The 21,100-nt window shown below is 49.1% G+C and overlaps 6 protein-coding genes across 6 annotated transcripts; 3 read left to right on the top strand and 3 right to left on the bottom strand.

Annotated features, from left to right (window-relative positions):
* Positions 1-5,556: 5,556 nt before the first annotated feature.
* On the bottom strand, positions 5,557-6,348 carry N7471_009812 (uncharacterized protein; the record flags this gene model as incomplete). Its single annotated transcript, XM_057282531.1, has 3 exons — positions 5,557-5,718; positions 5,783-6,151; positions 6,217-6,348. 3 exons carry the CDS (start codon positions 6,346-6,348, stop codon positions 5,557-5,559), a joined length of 663 nt encoding a protein of 220 aa, XP_057133414.1.
* A 295-nt stretch (positions 6,349-6,643) lies between these two features.
* Positions 6,644-7,807, bottom strand: N7471_009811 (putative alcohol dehydrogenase; the record flags this gene model as incomplete). Its single annotated transcript, XM_057282530.1, has 2 exons — positions 6,644-6,940; positions 6,998-7,807. 2 exons carry the CDS (start codon positions 7,805-7,807, stop codon positions 6,644-6,646), a joined length of 1,107 nt encoding a protein of 368 aa, XP_057133413.1.
* Positions 7,808-8,834: 1,027 nt separating this feature from the next.
* N7471_009810 (uncharacterized protein) lies at positions 8,835-9,252 on the top strand (the record flags this gene model as incomplete). The annotated part of the gene is made up of 2 exons (XM_057282529.1): positions 8,835-8,960; positions 9,025-9,252. The coding sequence occupies 2 exons, from the start codon at positions 8,835-8,837 to the stop codon at positions 9,250-9,252; spliced, it is 354 nt and encodes a 117-aa protein (XP_057133412.1).
* An 852-nt stretch (positions 9,253-10,104) lies between these two features.
* On the bottom strand, positions 10,105-11,298 carry N7471_009809 (uncharacterized protein; the record flags this gene model as incomplete). The annotated part of the gene is made up of 1 exon (XM_057282528.1): positions 10,105-11,298. One exon carries the CDS (start codon positions 11,296-11,298, stop codon positions 10,105-10,107), a length of 1,194 nt encoding a protein of 397 aa, XP_057133411.1.
* Positions 11,299-12,371: 1,073 nt separating this feature from the next.
* Positions 12,372-17,598, top strand: N7471_009808 (GYF domain-containing protein). Its single transcript, XM_057282527.1, has 4 exons — positions 12,372-12,734; positions 12,876-13,302; positions 13,362-17,040; positions 17,100-17,598. The coding sequence occupies exons 1-4, from the start codon at positions 12,640-12,642 to the stop codon at positions 17,414-17,416; spliced, it is 4,518 nt and encodes a 1,505-aa protein (XP_057133410.1). The 5' UTR covers positions 12,372-12,639; the 3' UTR covers positions 17,417-17,598.
* Positions 17,599-18,261: 663 nt separating this feature from the next.
* Positions 18,262-19,317, top strand: N7471_009807 (ankyrin repeat domain-containing protein; the record flags this gene model as incomplete). The annotated part of the gene is made up of 1 exon (XM_057282526.1): positions 18,262-19,317. One exon carries the CDS (start codon positions 18,262-18,264, stop codon positions 19,315-19,317), a length of 1,056 nt encoding a protein of 351 aa, XP_057133409.1.
* Positions 19,318-21,100: the final 1,783 nt, after the last annotated feature.

Raw genomic sequence — 21,100 nt, 5'->3', positions numbered from 1 at the left:
AGCCGACACTCAAAATTCGGTAATGGGGCTCATTTGAACCATACAAATACAGCGACAGTGGAGCGCGCAATGATCAGCAATCTGCCCAAGAAGCTTCAATCGGATCAGCGATCGCGTCCAAAACGGTCCAAAACGGCTTCTTCAGACATCTTCGGTTAATATAGATAATTGTTCGATACCTTCCTTCTTTCCTTGCTACTCGTTGCTAGTTGGTTAATAATGTTCCCTACATGCATGTCAATCTAAATGTGTCAATGTCAAATGTTCATGTTCCTCAACTCCCAACCACCCACCCAACCACCCCGAATATCAAACAGAGCAAGGAGCACTCTATCCAAGGGACCAATCTATATCAAATCCCATTTATCCCTTTGGAAATTCTAAAAACCAATGGATAATCTTATTAGTTTGTAACGGGAACATTTCCCCAATTGGCGTTTGCACTTTAATCGGCCAATCCTCGGAACCAATATCAGTCCCCACATCGAGACCCAACCCCCCCGAACCCCCGAAAAGGATAAAATGCGAAGAAAAGTCCATAAAAAAACGGCGTATTTCCCCGTTGATCAACCCCACATCCTAACTAGTGTTTCAAGCAGCAAATAATCATCAAATCCTCCAAGGGATCTTCCACATCCTTCGAAGCTTCCAAAGAAAAAAGCGGATCACTATATCCTCAGGGCTTCGGACTTGCAACCTTGTTTGAAGCCGTTGATACTGTACTCGACGCCCCTATTGGCCAGTAAGGGTCCCATCTATATCCATTATGATATTATTGAGCCGGGTTAGCATCCACTAGGGCTTCGGGCTCTCCGGTTGCTGCATTTTATCTTTTATTGTTTATTATTCTGCCTATTGGCAAAAACCCCGCGCCTATCAAAGGTTAATTAAATGATTATTAGATTATTTCGCGCGTGACGACATGCTATCTATGCTTTGGATCGACGTTCAACCTTAGTCCCTTGTCTTATACTATGGAGTACCGGTTAAAGGGTTGAAGATTACGTTTTACCAACTTACCCTTTCTAGGGATCCAACATTTGAAATATGCAGGTACAAGTGCACTATTGCCTGCGTATCTACTCGTATCCGTCAATATTATGTACGTGATCGCGCCACTCGTGCCTGTGCCTGTGTCTGTGCCTGTCTTGCGTGTGGGGGGGCAACAGTGCATCCCGAGCACGGGTTGAGGAAGATTATTGGATTATTGGGTAAGGATCTTCGTTTTTGTCCTCAATCCCTTCGAGGGAGAAGTACAAGGGAGGGGAAGAGGATGTCAATGCTGAGTGAAGACCTTGCTGCATAGTGGGATGGGGATTGGTGCGCGGATCATGGGGAAATAAGTCCTCGGGGTGAAACATCCTCAGAGACACTGACGGCTTTCTCTCTCTCTTTGCCCTGGTTCAACTTCACCACCCTTACATTTTATTTCAGCTCCTCCTGGTTCTGTTCGTGAAGGGGGAGACAAACGGCAACGATCCTCGATTTTTTTAATCGGTGTCGTTGATGGGGTGGAAGATCACTGGCTTACCCTTGTTCACATCAGGGTTTAGTCTGCACCATAGCCCGGAGGAATGTGACGTGGACCCGCAATGGGTCTTGGGATGTGATTCGACTACTCACTTCCATTTCCGTCTATTCTGGAGAAGAGAGAAAGATCGATGTCGGGTATCTTTATTCTACCGTGAAGAGAAAGGATCCGACTTTCGCTGTTGGGATCATATATCGTCCCCTGTTGGGGTTGGACGGTAGAGTGGAATCAGGAGCCACTCTATCCATGACGAATGGCTGATCTAAAATCGCGAATCACGACTCGAAATCAACTGCATGTCTTCCAGGACCCTTAGGTTTTTTTTTCGCCCCCTGCAACGAAGATCATCTCCCTCAGGGCAGCCTTATTCGTCGATGGTCGTTCCATCGCAGAGGGATGTGTGAATCATTGACATTAGCTCCATCCTCGATGGCCACTCACGAGCAGAGAATTATACAACGGTGGGAACCGTCCTTGCTAGCTTTAATCTCCCTTGGCACCTGCGCAAGAGAAAAGTGGTTATCAGACGAGTACGAAGTACTTTGTACACACTCCGTACGAAGTACCTACGCAATATACAATGCATACGTACCGCCCGTGCTTCCGGGAAAAGAACGTTAATAGGGTTCAACGCCTTCCCCTAAGATAGCTCACGTCTATTCATGGATTCCACTATAGATGAAAAACGAGATTAACGGCTTTAGGCACGGAGCTCAAAGTTGACAGATTCCGCCTCGCTCAGTACGGTTAATACTATAAGCGGTATTTGCCTGCACTATCCTCTGTTCTCCGGTGGAGGCCGTGATAATATGATAACAATGAAACACCGGTGGAGAAACAAGATTATCGCATGGACTTGCGGTCAAAACTGACAGCAGGGAATCAAACTCACTTTTGATATCGGGATTTTTTGATATCGGGATTTGTCACGGTCATATTTTTGCGCTCGGGCATGGAAGGAGACAGATGCTTGACGAACAGACATCTCCATATTGATCACCGATGCTTCTTCCCGTACCATCTGAATCGAACCCACGCATCTTGAGCTCGTATGTCTCAGTGTGGAGAGAAGAAATGGTTTTCTAAGCGAGTCTTATCAAGCGGGCTCTTTGTTGCAGAATGTCTTCAACATGACCAGTAAAAACGGCGCCACCCTAACTAACACTGTTGATCTTGTACCCACTTGGGTCGTTCTCTGTTGCTTTCATGTTCACTGCCTGTGGAAGAGGCACCTCTATCTGGGGGCGCTTTGGGTGTAGATCTTAGCTGATATTGCGGATGATTTTACGCGAGATCCCGTGTCCTTGATTTTTGCTTTTTTTTTTTTTTTTTCGTCATCTTTCATCTTCCCCTCGTATCAAGGAGAGCATTTTTAGGTGAAACTATTTCAATATTAGATTTCTTTTAGCTGTCTGAGGAACGTGGTGGCTTGTCTTGTAACGTGTGGCTCTTTCGGTGCTGTGGACGAGTCAGGGGCTGTGAGACAGATCTCCATGACGATCCGATTCGGATTGGAAGCTTGGGCGGAATTTGGGAGCGGGTAGATATTGGAGGTAAGAGTATAGCTTATTGGTATTTGCGATATAATATTTGTCTGTTGAATGGAAAATAATAATATATCGAATTGCTCTTAACGTTATTTTAAAGTTATAAAAAAAAGGCTGGCATGGATTGTGGTCGTATAAATATATGTCGGTTGTATATAGAGCGATGTATATATGTCACAACAACACACTACACCACATGAAAAAAAAAATTAAAAAATTAAAAACATTTGATTATTTCACCGCTTCAAATGCCATAATGACAATCGTCAATAAAAGCCGATCGAAGCGAACTCCCCCGTCAATCGAATCCATCGAAGTCGAAGTACGGTTTCAGGTTGATGGAACCCACGAACGATCGACTATACCAAACCTGTAGTGAACCTATGAAACACTTTATTTCTACTTCGATATACATACAGGTTTATCTTAGTGTTTCAACCCAAACTCTAAACCAAGAATAATAAAAAAGATCATTCAAAGTCGTCGATAACGTTGACGCTATAATATACTATTACTATAGTACGGAGTATATCATACGGAGAAATATCTCCGTGAAGTGGAGCAGCGTAGAGAGTCTCACCAATAATAGCACGCTAAAACAAATTTCAATACCGGGATCTCGGGAATAATCCCCCTCCCGAGGTCCGGCCTTTTAGCATTCTTAGCACCTTTAGCACCTTTAGCACCTTTAGCACCTCTAGCACTTTTAGCACTTCCAAGGCATCAATTTTGGCACTTTCGTACCAAGTCCAAACCATACCAAATCGAGTTCGCTGCTTCACTGTCTCGCTGATATCCAGTCAACTGCTTCTCTTTGGTCAATCGTCAGACGCTACCCCACCTGGTTATGGATGTCGGATCCGACAATCAGATAGCTGACTTATGACTTTTGAGTAAACCATGGAAGTGTACGGTCTACTCTGTATATTGTATGGATTTATCCATTGCTTTCCACTCTTTTCCATGTTGCGCTCCACTCAGAAAACGTGGACGTTATGGTACATATTATCCAAGGTCCCGGTGGAATGCCAAGATAGACTGCCAAGATAGGCAGCAACTTTTATCTGATAGTTTGCCCGGGTAGGTATAACGTCTGCGCTTATGAACCATTAACCTTTGCTAAGATCTATCAAGGTTGGTAGCGATCTTCTATCTATGGTACATTATGTACAATAAACCACGTATATCCTAATGAGGATATCACAGTGTTTTCTTTACTTCATCGCTCCATTGAACGTTCACGGGTGTATCCACTAGATTATCTCCACAGAAGGCGCAAAAGTCAAAAAAAGAAAAAAACAAGGATAGTCATTCGTCGCGCCAAGCATCCATAATTAGTCAAAATAAACGTATCTGCTCCGTACCGAGTACGGATAACGGAGCACACGGCGATCTAAAGGGCAGGGTAGCAGTGCGAACCGGAATAATGTCGGGACAACGTCCAAGCCTAAGCCTACCTAACTCGAAAAACGCCTAAAAAACCCGAAAACCCGAAAATCCACCAAAATCACAGCAAGACCTCTCGGAACATATCCTAGTCGGGGGAAGCTGGTAGACCCTGAAAAGCTGTCCATGAGGTTGATCAACCTGCTACTGAGAGCGTTGCGCTAGCCTCGCCAAGCCCAACTAACTGCCCATGCAGGTGCTAGTATACACACCGCCTAGGGCTGTCTCACTTTTTAGTTCGCACTTAGCATTTAGCATCGAGCTTATAAAAAGAGCTATTATTAGCGAGCGGAAACATTATCGTGCCACTGCTACGGAGTACAGCCAACTGAATACGGCATTGCCTGCCTCATGCAGCAAGCGAGAGGATTGCTGGAATAGGGTTTTTGAGATCGTGGACGTGGGGTTTGGTTGCATATTGCATATTGCATATTGCATATTGCTTATTGCTTATTGTTGATTGTTGATTGTTGATTGTTCGACCGGGATGACAGAATTAAGTGCTAGCTGCACCAGAGTGCTTAGCGCGTTTGACATTTAGGCTATTTGGTTTGTGGAATAGAGAGATCGGTGAATACTAGCTGTGGTAGTTATGTGGTTTGGGATTCAATGCAACGGTGGTAGTCTGTTGCCAAATCGGTAGTAAGGACACCGTCGATCGCTGAAGGAAACCAAGACATCGCCTGCTAGTTTATAGGACGATTAGGGTTATTTCTTAAAGTCATGCCATGCATCGGGAGTATATGACCAAAAAAGGCGCTGCATTCTGACTGTCAACGATAAGAATAGACTCGGTGTATCTACGTGGAGAGCTGAGATGAGACACAATGACCACAACCGCACGGGGCAGAACGAGGCCGGAACCCACGGCAATGACCCCACAAACTTCTAGAAATAGAAGATCTCTAAAAACGAAGCAATATTGTATCCACTAAACAGCCCCTCTTTGGATGCTTTGCCGGCAGGAATAGCGAAAAAAAGGAAACGCGACGAGACGGGATGATGAGGTGATTTGATTCTCCGCGGAGTCCTCTAGAAGATGGAGGCGCTCTCTTGGACGGTGCGGTCGTAGCAGACGGGAAAAAGCTTAGACCAGAAACTATACAGTTCCGGTCTGTCTTCTCGCACCTCGACCAGCCATTTGGCGAATGCGAACTCAGTCTGGAAGGGATTCGGACTTCGATAAGGAGCGACCTGATCCATGTTAGAGCGGGACTAGGCCTAGGTACGTTAAATCATGACCACGGCGATAACTCACCTCTGAATATCGCTGCAGAGCCTGATGATACTTCTCCGACAAACCAAGTTTGCGAAGAGTCGGCATGCGGATTCCCTTCGCCGCGATGCTGTATGCATGGTTGAGATTTTCTCGTTCGGCAAACGAAGACTCTCCGATCACGACGCCGCCTGGTAGCTTCTTATGCTGATGGGCGTGAGCAACCTCGATAAGACGGGTGAGCAAGTCGGCTTCCCAGTTCTCGAAAAGAGGATGGCGGAATTCTTTGATGTGTCGCTGGAGCAGCCACAGTTCACGCTTCAGACGGACTGTATTGGCTTGCAGCTTTGCGAGTCTTCGTTCGATGTGCTTGTTGAGGGTTTGCAGGGCATAGTGAGTGGCGTCAAATGACTGTATTGACTGTTAGTATCAACAGGGCATTTCATAGGGTCGACGTTTCCCCGATGCGGCAATACCTGAAAACTACCTTCATCCCACGAATCCTCTAGGACAGGGCTGGAGTCCGACATACGAGGCACATGGCCATTTCCGCGAGAAACGGAGCGAGAGACTCGTCGGGTGGAGATGCGGTCCCTCTTGGAGTTCATGGTGGGGGTGGAATCGGAAATGAATGGAAGAATTTGTTATACAATGAATGAATTCGAGATTGGGTTACTCGATCGGATTTATAATAAGAGAGGATGAGGGATAAAAGTGGCGATGGCATGCTGAAGATGCAAATAGGTTGTAATGCGATGATGTATGAAGTGAGGTGGCCGAGGGGGAAGGTACGAAGAACACTCGTAGTTGCAGCAAAATATCTCAATTGATATGTATCATAGGTTTATAGACAGCCATACAGGCAGGCATCATGAATTCATGGGAATCGTAGCAAGAATATGTTCACAGCTTACTGCCCGCAGACTTGCCAAACTCAATCACCAGTTTGCCGAACTGCGTGCCCTTTTTCATGTCTTCGAACAGCTCGTCGATTGCGGACAAGTCATCTAGCTCAGTCTGCAGAACTCGCGACACCACAGGACGGATCTTCTTAGCATTGACGAACTCAATCATCTCCTTGAACTCCTTTCGGGAGCCCATCGTGGAACCGCGGACATCGATGTTCTTGAGAACAACAGGCATCGTAAATGGCATCTTAGGAGACACAGTCATTCCATAGATAGAGAGGACACCGCCGGCCTGGAAATGTGAGTACTTTCACCCGCAATTGAATATATGTCCCGTTGCGGCACTCACCTTGAGCAACTTGGCAGATTTCTCAATAGAATCACCACCGGCACCATCAATGATGGCATCGAAGTTCCTCTTCCCAGCTGGGAGCATACCCAACAGCTTCTTTTCCCAGCCCTCTTCCTTATAACTAATACCACCGGTCGCACCTAGCTCAACGGCCTTCTGAATTTTCTCCTGGCTCGAGCTCGTCACAAAGACATGCGCCCCTCTGGCAACAGCAAACCGCAGCACCATCAGAGCCACACCACCACCAATACCAGTAATCAAGACAGCAGCACCATTCCCAGAGTTCCTCTCACCAGCCTTGGTAATCAGAGCTCTCCAGCCCGTCAAGCCCGTCAGGGGTAAAGCCGCAGCCTCGGCATCAGAGAGATGCTCAGGTGCCTCCTCGACCTCCGAGTACTCGAAAGTGATATATTCCTGCAACGTCCCCTTATCCCAAACCTTGGTGCCTCCCATAATCCGGTATCCAGCAAGATCCTCCGGCCCATCGGGTGAATCCTTCCAGCCAGTACCGGGGTTCAAGATCACCCGCTTGCCTTGCCATTTCTCTGGATTGGGGACGTCCGGTCCAGTGCCAACAACGGTACCGACTCCGTCTGAGAGTAGGGGCACATCGAAGGTCACGCCAGGGTAGAGGTGTTGGCGGAGGAAGAGGTCGCGGTGGTTGAGCGCCGCGGCAGTCAGTTTCACCAATAGCTCACTCCCTTGCGGGGAAGGCTTGGGCACGGTGCGGAGGGAGAGCGGGTAGTAGACTTGGCCTGGCTTGCCGGGCTTCCCGTCGATTGGGGATATGTAAATTGCTTTAGACATTTTTTATGTATTAAATGAAGATATCAAAACAAATTGACCTTGATGAAAGTCAGGGCGCTCGTGCGGGGATGCTTAAATGCTTATCAATAGCCGAGGTTTCTTGATTTGTTGATTACGCGTCTGAGGCCGGATGTCCGAGACTATATATTGAACAATATTAAATTGATAGAAGTTGGAAACTTGTGTCTATATATCCTAACATAGTAAATGCAAAGCTCGGATTGAAATAAATTGTAACTAAAAGCACCAATATTCATAGTATGTTCGTCTAACGCCGGAGCGCATATGGTGTTATTGGATAGCTGCTGTTTTATATATATGTAGTGACCTTTCATAACTAGTTACTACATAGCTGTTGTATATTGCATGTTTATACAGGCTTGTTTGCTAGATTCCAGGGTATAAGTACCCTGTTCTTCATAGATTGAATGATCAAGATTTTCTTCCTTCTCTCCCTCCCCAATCTACATAGCAGAAGCTATAAGAGAACCAATCATCGCAGCGAGAGTAGAAGACTTGACTTTGCTCTATCGGGTACCGGGCACCAGATGTAGCTGGCACTGAAACACCAAGAACCATTGACTATACTCATGAAAAAGTCACGCACATCTAGTAGCGTCTCCTATGACTTCTGTGTCTAGCCTTTTTCTAGGTTCGGAAATAACGGTATATATAATTGAGTGGGCTAAGGTGAAGGCCTGACTCGCAAGGCGAATATTTAGGAACATCAAACATCACTATGCAAGATACTATTTGAGTATACCTCGTTGCTTATTGGATTGATAGGGACATCGGGTGTAGGACGCTTATAGATTAGCTCCTACCTTCCAGCCTGGCGACTCACAGGTAGCGACTCATAGCTGGCAACGTATCAAACGCAACGACCCAGCAACTCCTATGAAAATACTAACATTCATTTCATTCATTTTCCTCCTCCCACTTTCATCTTACCCGATTCTGATCAAACCAAAACATCCTATCAACCCTCTTTAACCCTCTTTACCAACGTCCAATATTTTCATCAATCATGGCTCCCAAAAAGACCGTGACTAAGTCTCCTCCTGCCACTCGCAAGCGGCAGCCTACCAAGAATAACCTCAGGGATGAGGACGTGATGTTCCTCTGGAAGCTCGCGAAGCTGAACCATAAGGAAGTAATATCATCACGCCCTCATCTTGATTGATTGATGTCACATACTGAATTCACATTGCTTACAGGTAGGCATCGCAGCTCTGGCTAAGGAGCTCAACCTGAACGTGGGTGCCGCTCGCATGCGCTGGTCCCGGCTAAAAGTCAAACTTGAGGCCTTCGAGAAGAAGATGAACGAGACTGCCGCTGCCACTGTCGCCTCTGCTGACACCAGCATGGAGGACCTCGATGACACCAAGGGGGCCATAGACACTGAAGAGCTGGAAGGTGTCAACAGTGACGAGGGTGCGAAGTGATCACCTCGACGACTGGTTTGCCGTGTCTCTATTTGTAGAGTGTTCTGAGAAGACATTACTTTTGGGGTTGTACTTCGTTTCAAATCACAACAAGGGCCTTTTTCGAAGATTGAACATAATATGAGTAGTGAAATGACAATTATGTGAGATTAATATGAGATGAAAATAAAAATGCATGTAAAATGCAAATGAGACGTTGATATCGGTGTACAGATCCTTTCCACATTGCCTTAGAGTATGCGATGTCGCAATACCGTATGCCGGCGTTGGCTTGACTCACTTGATCTTACAGTAGGCGGTTTGGTAGTGTGTACTAGCTGGTAGTTAGAGTGATATGGAACACCTGTCACGAGAGCAAGTAAGCATCCAAGGCAATCAAGCTAAGTGAGATACATACGTATTGTCGTACTCGAGGACGTGATGTCTACGCATTACCAGACTCGTTCTGTATGCGACAAAAAAAATCCATGCCATGATCGATGAAGTTATTAACGTAACTGGCCGGGCTCCCACCTCGACTATAAAGCAGAGACTACAATAATGGCAAAGGGAACATCGAATTTAAAGCTTTTATCATACCAAATGAATTTGTTTGTGAAGCTAGAATTGAACGAGTGTCTCAATACATCCAAGGCCGTAAGATGGACACACGAAAAAGAAGGACAGAGAGCTTTTCTGGACCTTTGACACGGAAACGACAGTTATGCCAACGAAGCTCTCAATATCTAGGATTGATATTCTAACTCAAAGAGGCCACCGACCAGAAGAAGAGAAAATAGCAAGGGAAAACAGCATGAATCGTCCTTCTATTGAAAATCAAATACAACCACCGAACCACGAAGGAAAGTCTGTTCACTCTCTTCCGCACACCCAGCCAAGCCCACACTCAAACCTCGGATGACAGCGGTGATGAAAAGCACAACGTGTCTCATCCATATCCCGATCATGGTCAGGCATGGCCTGAATAGAGGTCCCGGAAGCAGTGTCATCATCATAAGGAGTATAATAGCCAGAGTCATCAGCATAATACCCATCCATGTGGAAACAAGTACAATGCTGGAAATCAGGCCTGGGAGATGTAGGTCTGGAGGAAGACACTGGCTTTGGGGGAGGCACCTGCTTGGGAGGCGAAGCAGACCGCCTGCAAGTGCATTTCGGGACCGATTTGACCCGGGAGCTGTGACGGAAGTTTTCACTCGACCGGGGAGAGCGCGTCGGGGTTGACGTCGTCTTCGGCACCGGTGAAGGCGCAGGAATCGAAGCTCGGCAGACCTCCGGGTGTCTTTCGCAATAAGACGCCTTGCGACAGTGGTGGCGTTGGACTACTGGGCCGGAGCGCGGTGCTGTCGCAAACGATGCACGTGGGGAGTTGTATTTCTGGCCTGGCATGGCAGGGGTGCTGTGAGGGGGAGCGTGAGCCTCGCATTGGCATTCCTCCGCCTGTAGATGGTGCTCTGGTTCGCGTTTTGAGATGCGGTGGCCGCTGCGGCGTCTTCTGGGCCGTTCGTAGCCTGAAAGATCACTGCTGTTCGGCGTGGTGGGACGTGTGTCGTTGGAACGACGCTCGCGTCTTGTTGAGTCACGGCTACCATGGCGTTTTGTGGTTGATTCAGAGCTAGAATATTCACTGCTGCTTGGCGTGATCGGGCGTGTTTCGTGCGAGTGACATTCACACTGATTGTTGCAGGAGCAGGTTACTTTCACCACCTGCGGAGGGGACCCGGGCTCACGTCTGATAGCGTGGCATCCTCCGCAGCATTTTTGGACTGACTCATAACCAGAGGAGTCAGTGTTGCTCGGGGATGGGGAGCGTGTCCCGGGGGAGTGAACCTCGCATGTGTTGCTGCAGGAGCAAGGTGCCTTTTCTGGAATGGGAGATGGCGATGGGCATCGACTGTGGGCACAAGTTTCCATTTCAGGTCCGTAGCGAACTAGCCTGATTCGGCCACTTCGAGAGTGTCTCTTATCCATTGGCTCGCCAGCGAAGTACCAGCCGAATTCTGTATTGTTGGGTTTGGATCGGCCGGTGAATCTGGACCGCCTCATCTTCTTTGATCAAAGGCGATGAGCACTTGGATACCGGAAGACACGAGAGAAAATGATCTTTGTTATGCAATTATAGTTCATAGAATTCTGACCGGATTGTCTTGGAGCGAAAGAACTGTAAAGAGAGAATTGCCGGAGAGGGGGATGCCACATTTATAGAGTCTTGATAACATCTGTGAAGCTCTAAGACTGAGCCCATCATATCAATTTGGACCAAGACATTCATTGTGTCGTTGTCCTCTGGGTTACTCTTAAAGTGAGCAAATCTCAGAAAGCATTGTCTGGTGTAGAATGAAGCATCAAAGGACAAACGGAGGCAGTAGAGGTATACAAAGGGCAACACAATGATCCAGCCCCATTGACAGGCACAACTGATAATGGGATTCTTAATCCAACCGGATTCCAGCCCGAATTTAAAGATATAAGACCGTTGAATCATTTTAAGACGGGAGATGCCCAGCATTGCAGAGGTTGGGTAGAAAGGGATATATGCATTTCAACCCCCTCTATTGCATTTGTGGAACGTCTAGACGCTCTCCTTTGTATTCTTAGACAAAGCAAGCCAATTCCCCTACCTGTCAACTGTTTGAACTGAACTCCCAATCAAAAGAGGAGCGTGGCCTTTGTGGGGCATACACGTCTATTCTGTTGTTTCCACATCTCTATGTTTGCGTCAAGCCACCTAACTGTATACGTATTTCCTATCTGTAGTCTTTTTGGGTTATGGAAAAAGAGGGAATCAGGCTCAAACTCCACTTTGATTATTTGGAGACACCATTCTCATCTTTTATACAATGTCTCTCTTCTTTGCTGTACAGGATTGGGCACAATGGTGCAAAACAAGGTAGAAGGTACATTGGGCAGAGTATGAAGACACAGTGTTGTGCGTGTATCGGATACCTGCTCTTGGCGGTATGTAATTGTGGTTCCACAAATACGCTGCACTCACCACCTCTTTGACGGCAACTCACGCGACCACTAGCAATCCCATACCGTGTATTTACAACAAGCCACGTGTATTTCCACGGCCACCGCTTAATCATTTTTGCTCCAGGAAACTTCCCAAGCGAAATCGAAACTCGATCTCTCTCTTTCTCGACCTTGTTAGTCTGGCGCTCGCATATCTGCATTACCTCTCTTACAGCTCTCCACTTCTTCGATCGACTAGCTCCTAGCTGTCATCCTCAAACTCTACACCAATTTTCCAATCTCGTGTCTTGCAACCTATCCGTTCGCAACACACATTCTTTTGCAAGCCCGCCACAGGTCTCGCGATAACTATCTCAGAATCGGTTTTTACGTGGGGGATCAACATCCGACCATACAAGCCTCTTTACCACAATGCCTACACCACTTCCATCGAGTTTCGCTTCGGCCGCTGCCGGCAACACCCAGGACCCCAGCCGGAGGGGGGATGGTTCGACTAGCGGAGAATGGTATGCAGATACTGTTTCACCTTCCCCAAACCCCTCCATTAGCTGTTGTTCAGCAGGCTCGGTCCAAGATCGTTCCATGCTGCTGTGACCGTCAATGTTTTGAGCTCGAGATATCCGATGCTAACCTTCAATGCCCACTAGGTCCCGAAACCGCATGAATGGAGCTACGCAGACCTTCCGCCGTCCTTCTGTTGCTACCCACCCCTCTCACCACCGGGACAGTAGCCAGCCTGCATCTGCCTCGACACTCACTGCCGGCGGCGCGTACATCCCTCCACACCTGAGCTCAAATACTTCTAGCATTGCACGGAATGGGGACGCCCGGTACTCCAAGGATCAACTTCTAGAGCTGTATAAATCGCAGCGCGAGGAGGGAACCTTGAGTAAGAACGTGGAGGAATACTTCGTGGCCGACTGGGATCCCCACACTGTGTCAGCTCCTGTGAATGGAGCATGGGGGAAGCGGGATGACCACAAGAACAACTCTGCAGGGCCCGAGGTTTGTTGGGATCACGGCGGCCAGGTGGAGCCCCTCGGAATCACGGGTATGACGGAGGACGAGAGAGAGGTTCGTGTTGTGTCGTGCTTTCGGGTTTGAGTGAGTTGTCTTACTAAAAAGCTTAATAGATGTTCGCCGCTTCAGTCAATTCCCCTCTGAAGCCACCCCCCACAAACGCCGCGAAGGAAAACGTCATCCCGGGAACTGGAGGTCGCAAGTCTTCGATCTCCTATCCTCAGGGCCATATCAATAACTACACCACCTCCTCCCCAACCGCCGGTCGCCCGGGTCCCCGACGCAGGGAAACGGGAGAATCGATTGGCAACCCCATGTCTCCTACCGGTTCCAACTCCCGATTTTTCCGCGACGAGGCCAATACCTCTACCCCTCCTCCGGCCCTGTTGCGTCGCAAAACTGATTTCCGAGAACCCAACCCGAAGGTGGATGAGAAGGCCAAGGATAGCAGGGAGGACCCTGCCTCTCCCTTTGGCTCTCTGAAGCGCAGCTCCACCAATCCCATCAATACGGGCGCTAGTGGACCGAACTCCCCCTGGGGTTCGGCCTCGCATAATGCCAATTTCTCTCCGATGGGCGCCTTTGGAGCTTTCTCTCTTGGTTCTGGTTCTGGTCCCGGCTCTGGCACTCCCACGGCCGAAAAGAAACCGGGATACGGAAGTCTCCGCGGAGAAAGCAGATTCAAGGGTTTGCTGTCTAAGGATAGCTCTGAAGATATTGCCGGCTCCGCCAAGGAAAAGCCCATGGGCAACCTTGAACGTCTTGCTGAAAACGACAGTGATGGGCGTTCGCAGTCGCCCTGGGGAGATGCCGTCAAGACTCGTGTCAACCGAAGCGAAACTAATCCGTTCGACGAGCCTCGCAGTGGCAGCGCTGCTCTTGGCGGGTCTCAGGATGTTGAAGGTCCCCCTCAATCTGATCTCGGGTTTGGCGCATTCGGCATGACCTCGAGCATTCCTGGATTCCGGGAGTTGATGCAAAGCCAGGAGAACTCGCGGAACCCAACTCCCAGCCTGCTCCAGGGCCACGAGCCAAATAGTCCAACCAACACTAATCCTTACCAGAGCCCGCATGGTGACCGTCATGGCGAACGTGTGGAACCCGAAGATGTTGACACTGACGGATCGGATATCCAGCCGGCCCAGCATCCCGGAATCAGTGGACTTCGGGATCCTTCCAATCCCTTCGGCGGGATGAGACGGGTTGGCTCAGGAATCGATCTTCCCACTGTTGACCGCAGCCAGAACTCCAGTGTCAATGCCAACCGCACCTTCTCTGGTCTCGGTGGTCTGGGTGGTCTGCCTTCCCTGGGTGGAGCCTCGACTTGGTCATCTGGAGCTGCCGTCGGCACGCCCACTCGTGAGCGTTCTGCATTTGTTGGCGGTTTCGGTGACCCTATCTTTGGCTCCATGGGCGATCTTCAGTCTCCTAGCTTGTCAACCCTCGGCGGAGGCGGTTTATTTAGCCCCCACGCCGGTATGACTGGCACTGGAAGCATCGGCCGATCAAGCAAACTCGGTGCCCTCTTCTCTTCCATGCAGGACGACCAAGGAAGGCCCGACTCTGTGGGCCTAGATGGGTTCGACCCCTCGCAAGGCGACAAGGCTGGTCAGGCAAGCCATCCTGGCTCCACGCCTGCTTCGCAAACACCCGTCTCGGCCGTTGGGTCTATTCCAAACCTGGCTGGTCATGATATTCCTTCTAGTCAAACTCCTGGCGCAGGCATCCCTGCTTCTCAGCAGCGTACCATGGTCATGCCGGATAGGATGCGTTGGATCTACCGGGATCCGCAAGGCAATATCCAGGGCCCGTGGACTGGGCTTGAGATGCATGATTGGTTCAAGGCGGGCTTCTTCAGCCCAGACTTGCAAATCAAGAAGCTTGAGGACACCGAATTTGAGCCATTAGCTCAGCTAGTGAGACGCATTGGGAACTCACGCGAGCCGTTCCTTGTGCCCCAGATTGGCCTTCCCCATGGCCCAGAACCGACCGTTGCCCAGTGGACTAACACGACCGCCGGATCTGCTCAGCCTCCCTTCCCGGGCAGTTTCCCGAGCTTCGGCACTACGTTGACAGCCGAGCAGCAAAATGCGCTTGAACGACGCAAGCAGGAAGAACAGTACCTGATGGCTCGACAGAAGGAGCACTTGGCTCAGCAGCAGGCCATTATGAAGCAGATGGCTCCTCCTGGTGCTCCCTCATCGTCCATGAACCCTCCGCTGCAGCACCAGTCTAGCGCACACAGCCTTCAAAGTCAGCCTAGCTTCTCAAGCATCACTTCACCCGTTGGCTACCAGCCATCCCCAATTCAGGCTCCCATGCAGCAGCAATCCCAAGGCGTCCCTGGATTCTTCGATGGTGTTGCACCCAGACAGGGTGGTTTGAATGTGGGACCCGGAATGTTGGGAACGGATTTCGGCAGCCAGGATCAACTCCCCGCTCTACTTGATCGCCTGAACGTCAGCCGCCAGGATCCATTTGCCTTTGGCAGTGCTGGTTCATTCTCTGGCCGCCAGCCCGATAACTTTTTGCAGTCCCAGCAGGTTACTCAAATGCTTCAGGATCGTGCTCAGCTTCAGCAAGAGCAGGAAGACTTTGACAAGGCCCATGAAGATGATCCATTTGATCAGCACGCCCGCGAGGAGCGTCTTCGCCAGTTCCATTCCCTTCGGGCTCAGGAAGGCGAGATGGGCATGCGCACCGCCGAAGGCCTGCCTACCCACCCTGCCGCTGCATCTCAGCAACTCGAGGCAGAGGTTGCGGCCGAGATGGAGGAGGCAGCTCAACAGTTGACCGACTCTGTTACCGGTGCTGAGCCTCTTACTCTCTCTCAGCAAGTTCAAAAAGCTGCTTCTGCTCAACGCCAGCAGCAGGAACATGAACATAGCCACGGCCCTCCTGAATCAGTCTGGGGAAACAAGGTTGACCACGCCATGCCCCAGCCTTTCCCTCCCCCACCCTCTGCGTCGCCTCTCCCTGCGCCTACCGCCCAGCGTAACCGCCAAAACGTCGCCGAGTCTCTGGCCACTGGGTCCCGCTCCCAGACTCAGACTCCCGTTGACGCTGCACCTACCTCTGTCGCACCATGGGCCAAGGAGGCAAATGACTTGCCCAAGGGTCCCTCTCTCAAGGAGATCCAGGAAGCCGAGGCTCGTACTGCCGCCCAACGCGAAGAAGTCGCCGCTGCGGCACGCCGTGCCCAATTCCTTGCGGAGCAAGAGCGTCTCAGCCAAGCGCAGGCACAGGCAGCTCCTGGCCTTCCCTCGTCGGCCAACTGGGCTAGCGCTGGATCTCCGGCCACCCCTGCCTCGGCCGGCTCCCCTTGGGCTACCAAGACCCAGCCCACACCCACCGCCACTACCGCTAAGAAGACTCTCGCTCAGATCCAGAAGGAGGAGGAGGCCCGCAAGAACCGCGCGGCTGCTGCTGCCGCTGCCGCCATGGTTGTGACCCCAAGCCCTCCCGTCCCTTCCTCTGCCGGCAAGCGTTATGCAGATCTTGCTAGCAAGGGCCCTGCTCCCGCCGCCCCCGCTGGCCAAGGCTCCAGTGCCTGGACTACCGTCGGTGCTAGTGGCAAGGTCAAGGGTGTGCCAACTGCGCCGCCCCTCGGACCCCGCACAGCCAGCGGAACTGTCCCAATCTCGCCCCTTATCGCTAAGCCCCGCCCTGTGACCACTACCCGTGCTGTGACAAGCGGCAGCACCCCTCAGTCCAACCCCAACCAGGCCGTTGAGGAGTTCACTAAGTGGGCTACGCTGGCTCTGAGCAAGGGGTTGAACAGCAGCATCAATGGTGAGTTTCGTTCTCTTTATTCAATTCACACTGTCTTCATACTAACATCCCATCTCTAGTCGACGATTTCGTCCAGCAATTGCTCTTCCTACCCGCCGAGGCCGAGATCATCTCCGACTCCGTCTACGCCAACTCCCAGACTCTGGACGGCCGCCGCTTCTCGGAGGAATTCATCCGCCGCCGCAAGCTTGCCGATAAGGGCATTGTCGACCCCGTCTCGCCCAGTGCTTTCGGCGAGCAGAAGAACGGCGGTGGCTGGAGCGAGGTTGCCAAGAAGGGCTCTGCTGCTACCGTTGCGGCTGCTGCTCAGCGTGAGGAAGAGGCTGCCAGCTCTGCGTTCAAGGTTGTCGCTCCCCGCAAGAAGGGCAAGCGCTAATGGTATGCGTGAGATTTTCTGTCCGAAGTATTTTTTTTTATCCTAGCCTTGCTGGCTAGCTGATTCGGATCTGTTGTTTCTATTTATGTGAGATACGTGCCCATGTTCGTTGCATGTCTTCGCCGTGCCTGTGTATCAGCATCATACTCCTAGCAGCATTGATATCGTTTCTGAATTGTGCATGTTTTTTGGACGTAGAGTTATCTGTCGTGTAGCAATGTTCGTAGATCCTGCAAGCCTATGAAGCTCGTTCAGCACTGTTCCGGTCGTGGGAGCTGGTATTCCTGTAGGCTTTACAAGTCGAGGCTACCTTTTAAGATCCATCGTCTTCCACTATTTGAAGTAAAACCAACATGAATGGTATCAATATTTAGGGCCGCTCCAACTCCGAATCGACCACACACCTGCGCTGTTGCTGTCTTTCAGTTCTCGTTTTAGCCTGTACACCAGTGGACAGCCCCGCGCTAGTGGATTTCTTTTCTAATTCGTACTGTGAAGGAGGCCCCCTTATATCGTATCGCACATTACTTTTCGGTCCTATGGTTTCGTTACTCAAATTACCCAATGAGTTGTTACTCCTGATAAGTACGAAATTGAAATCCGACGGGGATCTCTCACACCTACTACAGGTGAACCATCGCCTATATGACCTTTTTCTTCCCCGCCTTTATCAACGAAATGTGAAGTTCTCGAAAGGCCAGGGCTTACTCAAATGTGCCGCCAATGGGAATGAAAGAGGCGCACGGCATTTTCTCTACTGGGGGGCCTACGTGGATGTCAAAGTCATGCCCAAATTTCGAAGTCAAGGAGCAGATCGTCACTTTCCACCCATGCGTTTACCTAGTATGCCGCCTAGGGCTCCACTTAGTGTTATATTTAAGTTAGCGGGACAGACACCCCTGAGCATAGCTGCGAGCGCTGGACATGATGCTATAGTGAGGCTGCTCCTGAATCACGGAGCTCAGTTGGACGGCTGCGAGGAAGAACAAACCTGGACCCAACCAAGCCCTCCCGTGGTGAAAGCTCTTCTTACGGGCCACGAGAGTACCCTCAGGCTACTTCTTGAACAGGGGGCGCAGACAGAAGGTCCCGGCATGTTATTCGGAGGGTTGATCAACTGTGCAGTGGGTTCTGGTCAAATGCCGATGCTGAAGCTTCTTATCGGATTCGGGGTTGATATAAACGCTAAAATCAACAGAGCATATCCGTTGGTTTGGGCAGTGCGCCGAAAGCCAAACTATGCATCCATGGTGGAAGTCCTTCTCGATAATGGAGCGAACATTGCCTTGGTTGATGATGACGAAGGAAGACTGCTTCGTGAAGCAATTTACAACGGAACCCTTGAAACACTCCATTTGCTTCTAAAACATGGAGCAAACTATCACGAGAGAATCTTCTATTCTGCTATACACGATTGCACACTCGAGTCAGTCCGCCTGCTTCTAGATCATGGAGCTCGGGTTGATTTCGAATCCCTAATGTGTGCTGTGAAGTCTAAGAATTGCGACATACTGGAGCTACTTATTGACCATGGACTTGATCTCAATCTAAGAGATTCTAAGGGATGCACTATTTTGCACCGCGCTGTTCGCTGCTGCGGAATACCTCCACCTACATACCGACCAGTCATGTGCTGCGGTGGCCCGGATCTATCGGCTGTTCGGTGTCCAACGGGACCTAGTCCACCACATGTCGCAGCGTATTGCCGGCGCCGAGGAGAGGATGCCGGCACTGCAGAAGATATCGTGAGGTGTCTTATCCGACGTGGTGCAGATGTGAATGTTAGGGATAGGAAGAGGCAAACACCACTTTACTTTGCTTGGAAATATGCTTCACCTGCTGTGCAGCAGTTACTGTTGGAAAATGGGGCTGATTGGGCTGTTATGCTTATGATATACTGAGAATGGAAACTGACGATATTGTATTATGTCTATTCTGGGTGAAAAAGACCCTTGAATACATAAAGATCTGTGGGAAATAATACAGCCTATTTTACCACCAGACCACAACAAAAACCATGATTCCTGTTTAGGGCCTAGGGAGGCCATATCCCATTTCGACAAGATCCCCCAACGGGTCAACTTTCTTGATGATAATATGACCCTCGGAATATGACCCTCAGTCTAAGCATTGCCATGGCTTTTCTCATGCAATTCGTCGAGCAGCTTCCATCGAGAATCCCGTCGGTCCTATGTTTGGGCGTCATTGGCACATTCCCAGACATGAATCAACGCCAATGCGGTGTTGTCTGTCTGAACCCTGTTAGCTTGTTTTTCTACTGCTCACACTATTGATTGGATTATTGCTACGGGTTAATTGAGCGTGGTTGATATGTAACGTTTGAGCAATAGGTAAGTCTCGCTATACATATGCCATGATAATAGCCTGCAGCGAAAAAAATCAACAGCCTTAATCCATAATGGGCTGGACTTGGACTCGTTAGTTCTGGGGGGCTATCAAATCCTGCGAAATTGCCAGTTCCGGTTCTAGCACGATTAAGCAAAAATATAACGACGGCTGCATGATTCGAACATGCGCCCGCGAACGGAATTGATTTCTAGTCAATCGCCTTAGACCACTCGGCCAAACCGCCTTGATGTTGTCAAATTATGCGTTATGAAGAAGCAGAAATTTGGAAGAAAACTAAAGATTTCCGTACAGTGGGATCTCTGAAGTATTAATCCGGCATTTTGTACCCCTATATACCGCCCTATATACCGCCTACCTATGAAAATACTGCTAGTCTCTCACGCTAACTATATACCGCATTCTCTCTACATTTTCTCTTCTATTCTCTGTTAATTTGTCTCTATCTAAATGCCAGTTGTAAGGGATAGTACACGAAATATTAGTTATTGGTGTATATATTCTATTCAATATATGGGAGGTTTAAACCGGTAGAGCCGGCAGAATTTATAGGGCGGTAAAGAGGGTACAAAATGCCGCCCAATACTTCGGAGGTCCCTTTGTATAACTATTGCTTTAATCCTAAAAGAATAAGGGACTAAAATATACGCGCATGGCCAGCCACTAATAATGATAGTAATAAACATAGAAATATATTCATTTAAAAAATTTAGCTATTTAGATATTAGTCAAATAGCACTATAACCTTGGATGGTTGCAAAACATACAAAGATACCAAGGCAGGCATTCTACCAAAAAGAACCACTTATACAGCAAGCAGGTTATTATAACGTATTTCACATGCGAGCTGTACACACAAGCGAGCTGCGCAGTCCGATACACATATTAAATGCGATAAATTACAACTGGATATCCTAACAATACATGTCTATATGAGCTTTTCCTTATAGCCTAATGCTTATTATACAATATTTTGGTCACTTCAGGAAGTTTCACTGATTATTGAGAGATATATCTATCCAGAGGCTTTAAATATGTAATTTTTGGCCATAACAATGCGCGCTTTCGACATATTCAAAATTGATATATACTACTAAAAATACTTATCAATGGCTATCGGCATTTTAAAAAAAATAATAAACAGACGTTGGTTGTTGAGATGTGAGTAAAGCAAATATCGCATTTATTATGGTGTTTCAGCTGTGCAGCTCGCTTGTGTGCGCAGCTCGGCAGTGAAACGACACCAGAGTTTCTACCAGAGTTTCTACGAATAGAAACTACCATCTATTCTAGCCCGATTTAGCATCGGGCAAAAAG

This window comes from Penicillium samsonianum (genome assembly GCF_028829775.1).
Source record: "Penicillium samsonianum strain IBT 33392 chromosome Unknown utg000005l_segment0_segment0, whole genome shotgun sequence".
NCBI classification, from domain to species: domain Eukaryota; kingdom Fungi; phylum Ascomycota; class Eurotiomycetes; order Eurotiales; family Aspergillaceae; genus Penicillium; species Penicillium samsonianum.
The sequence above is the reverse complement of the archived record's forward strand: the minus strand, read 5'-3'. Positions and strand labels throughout refer to the sequence as shown.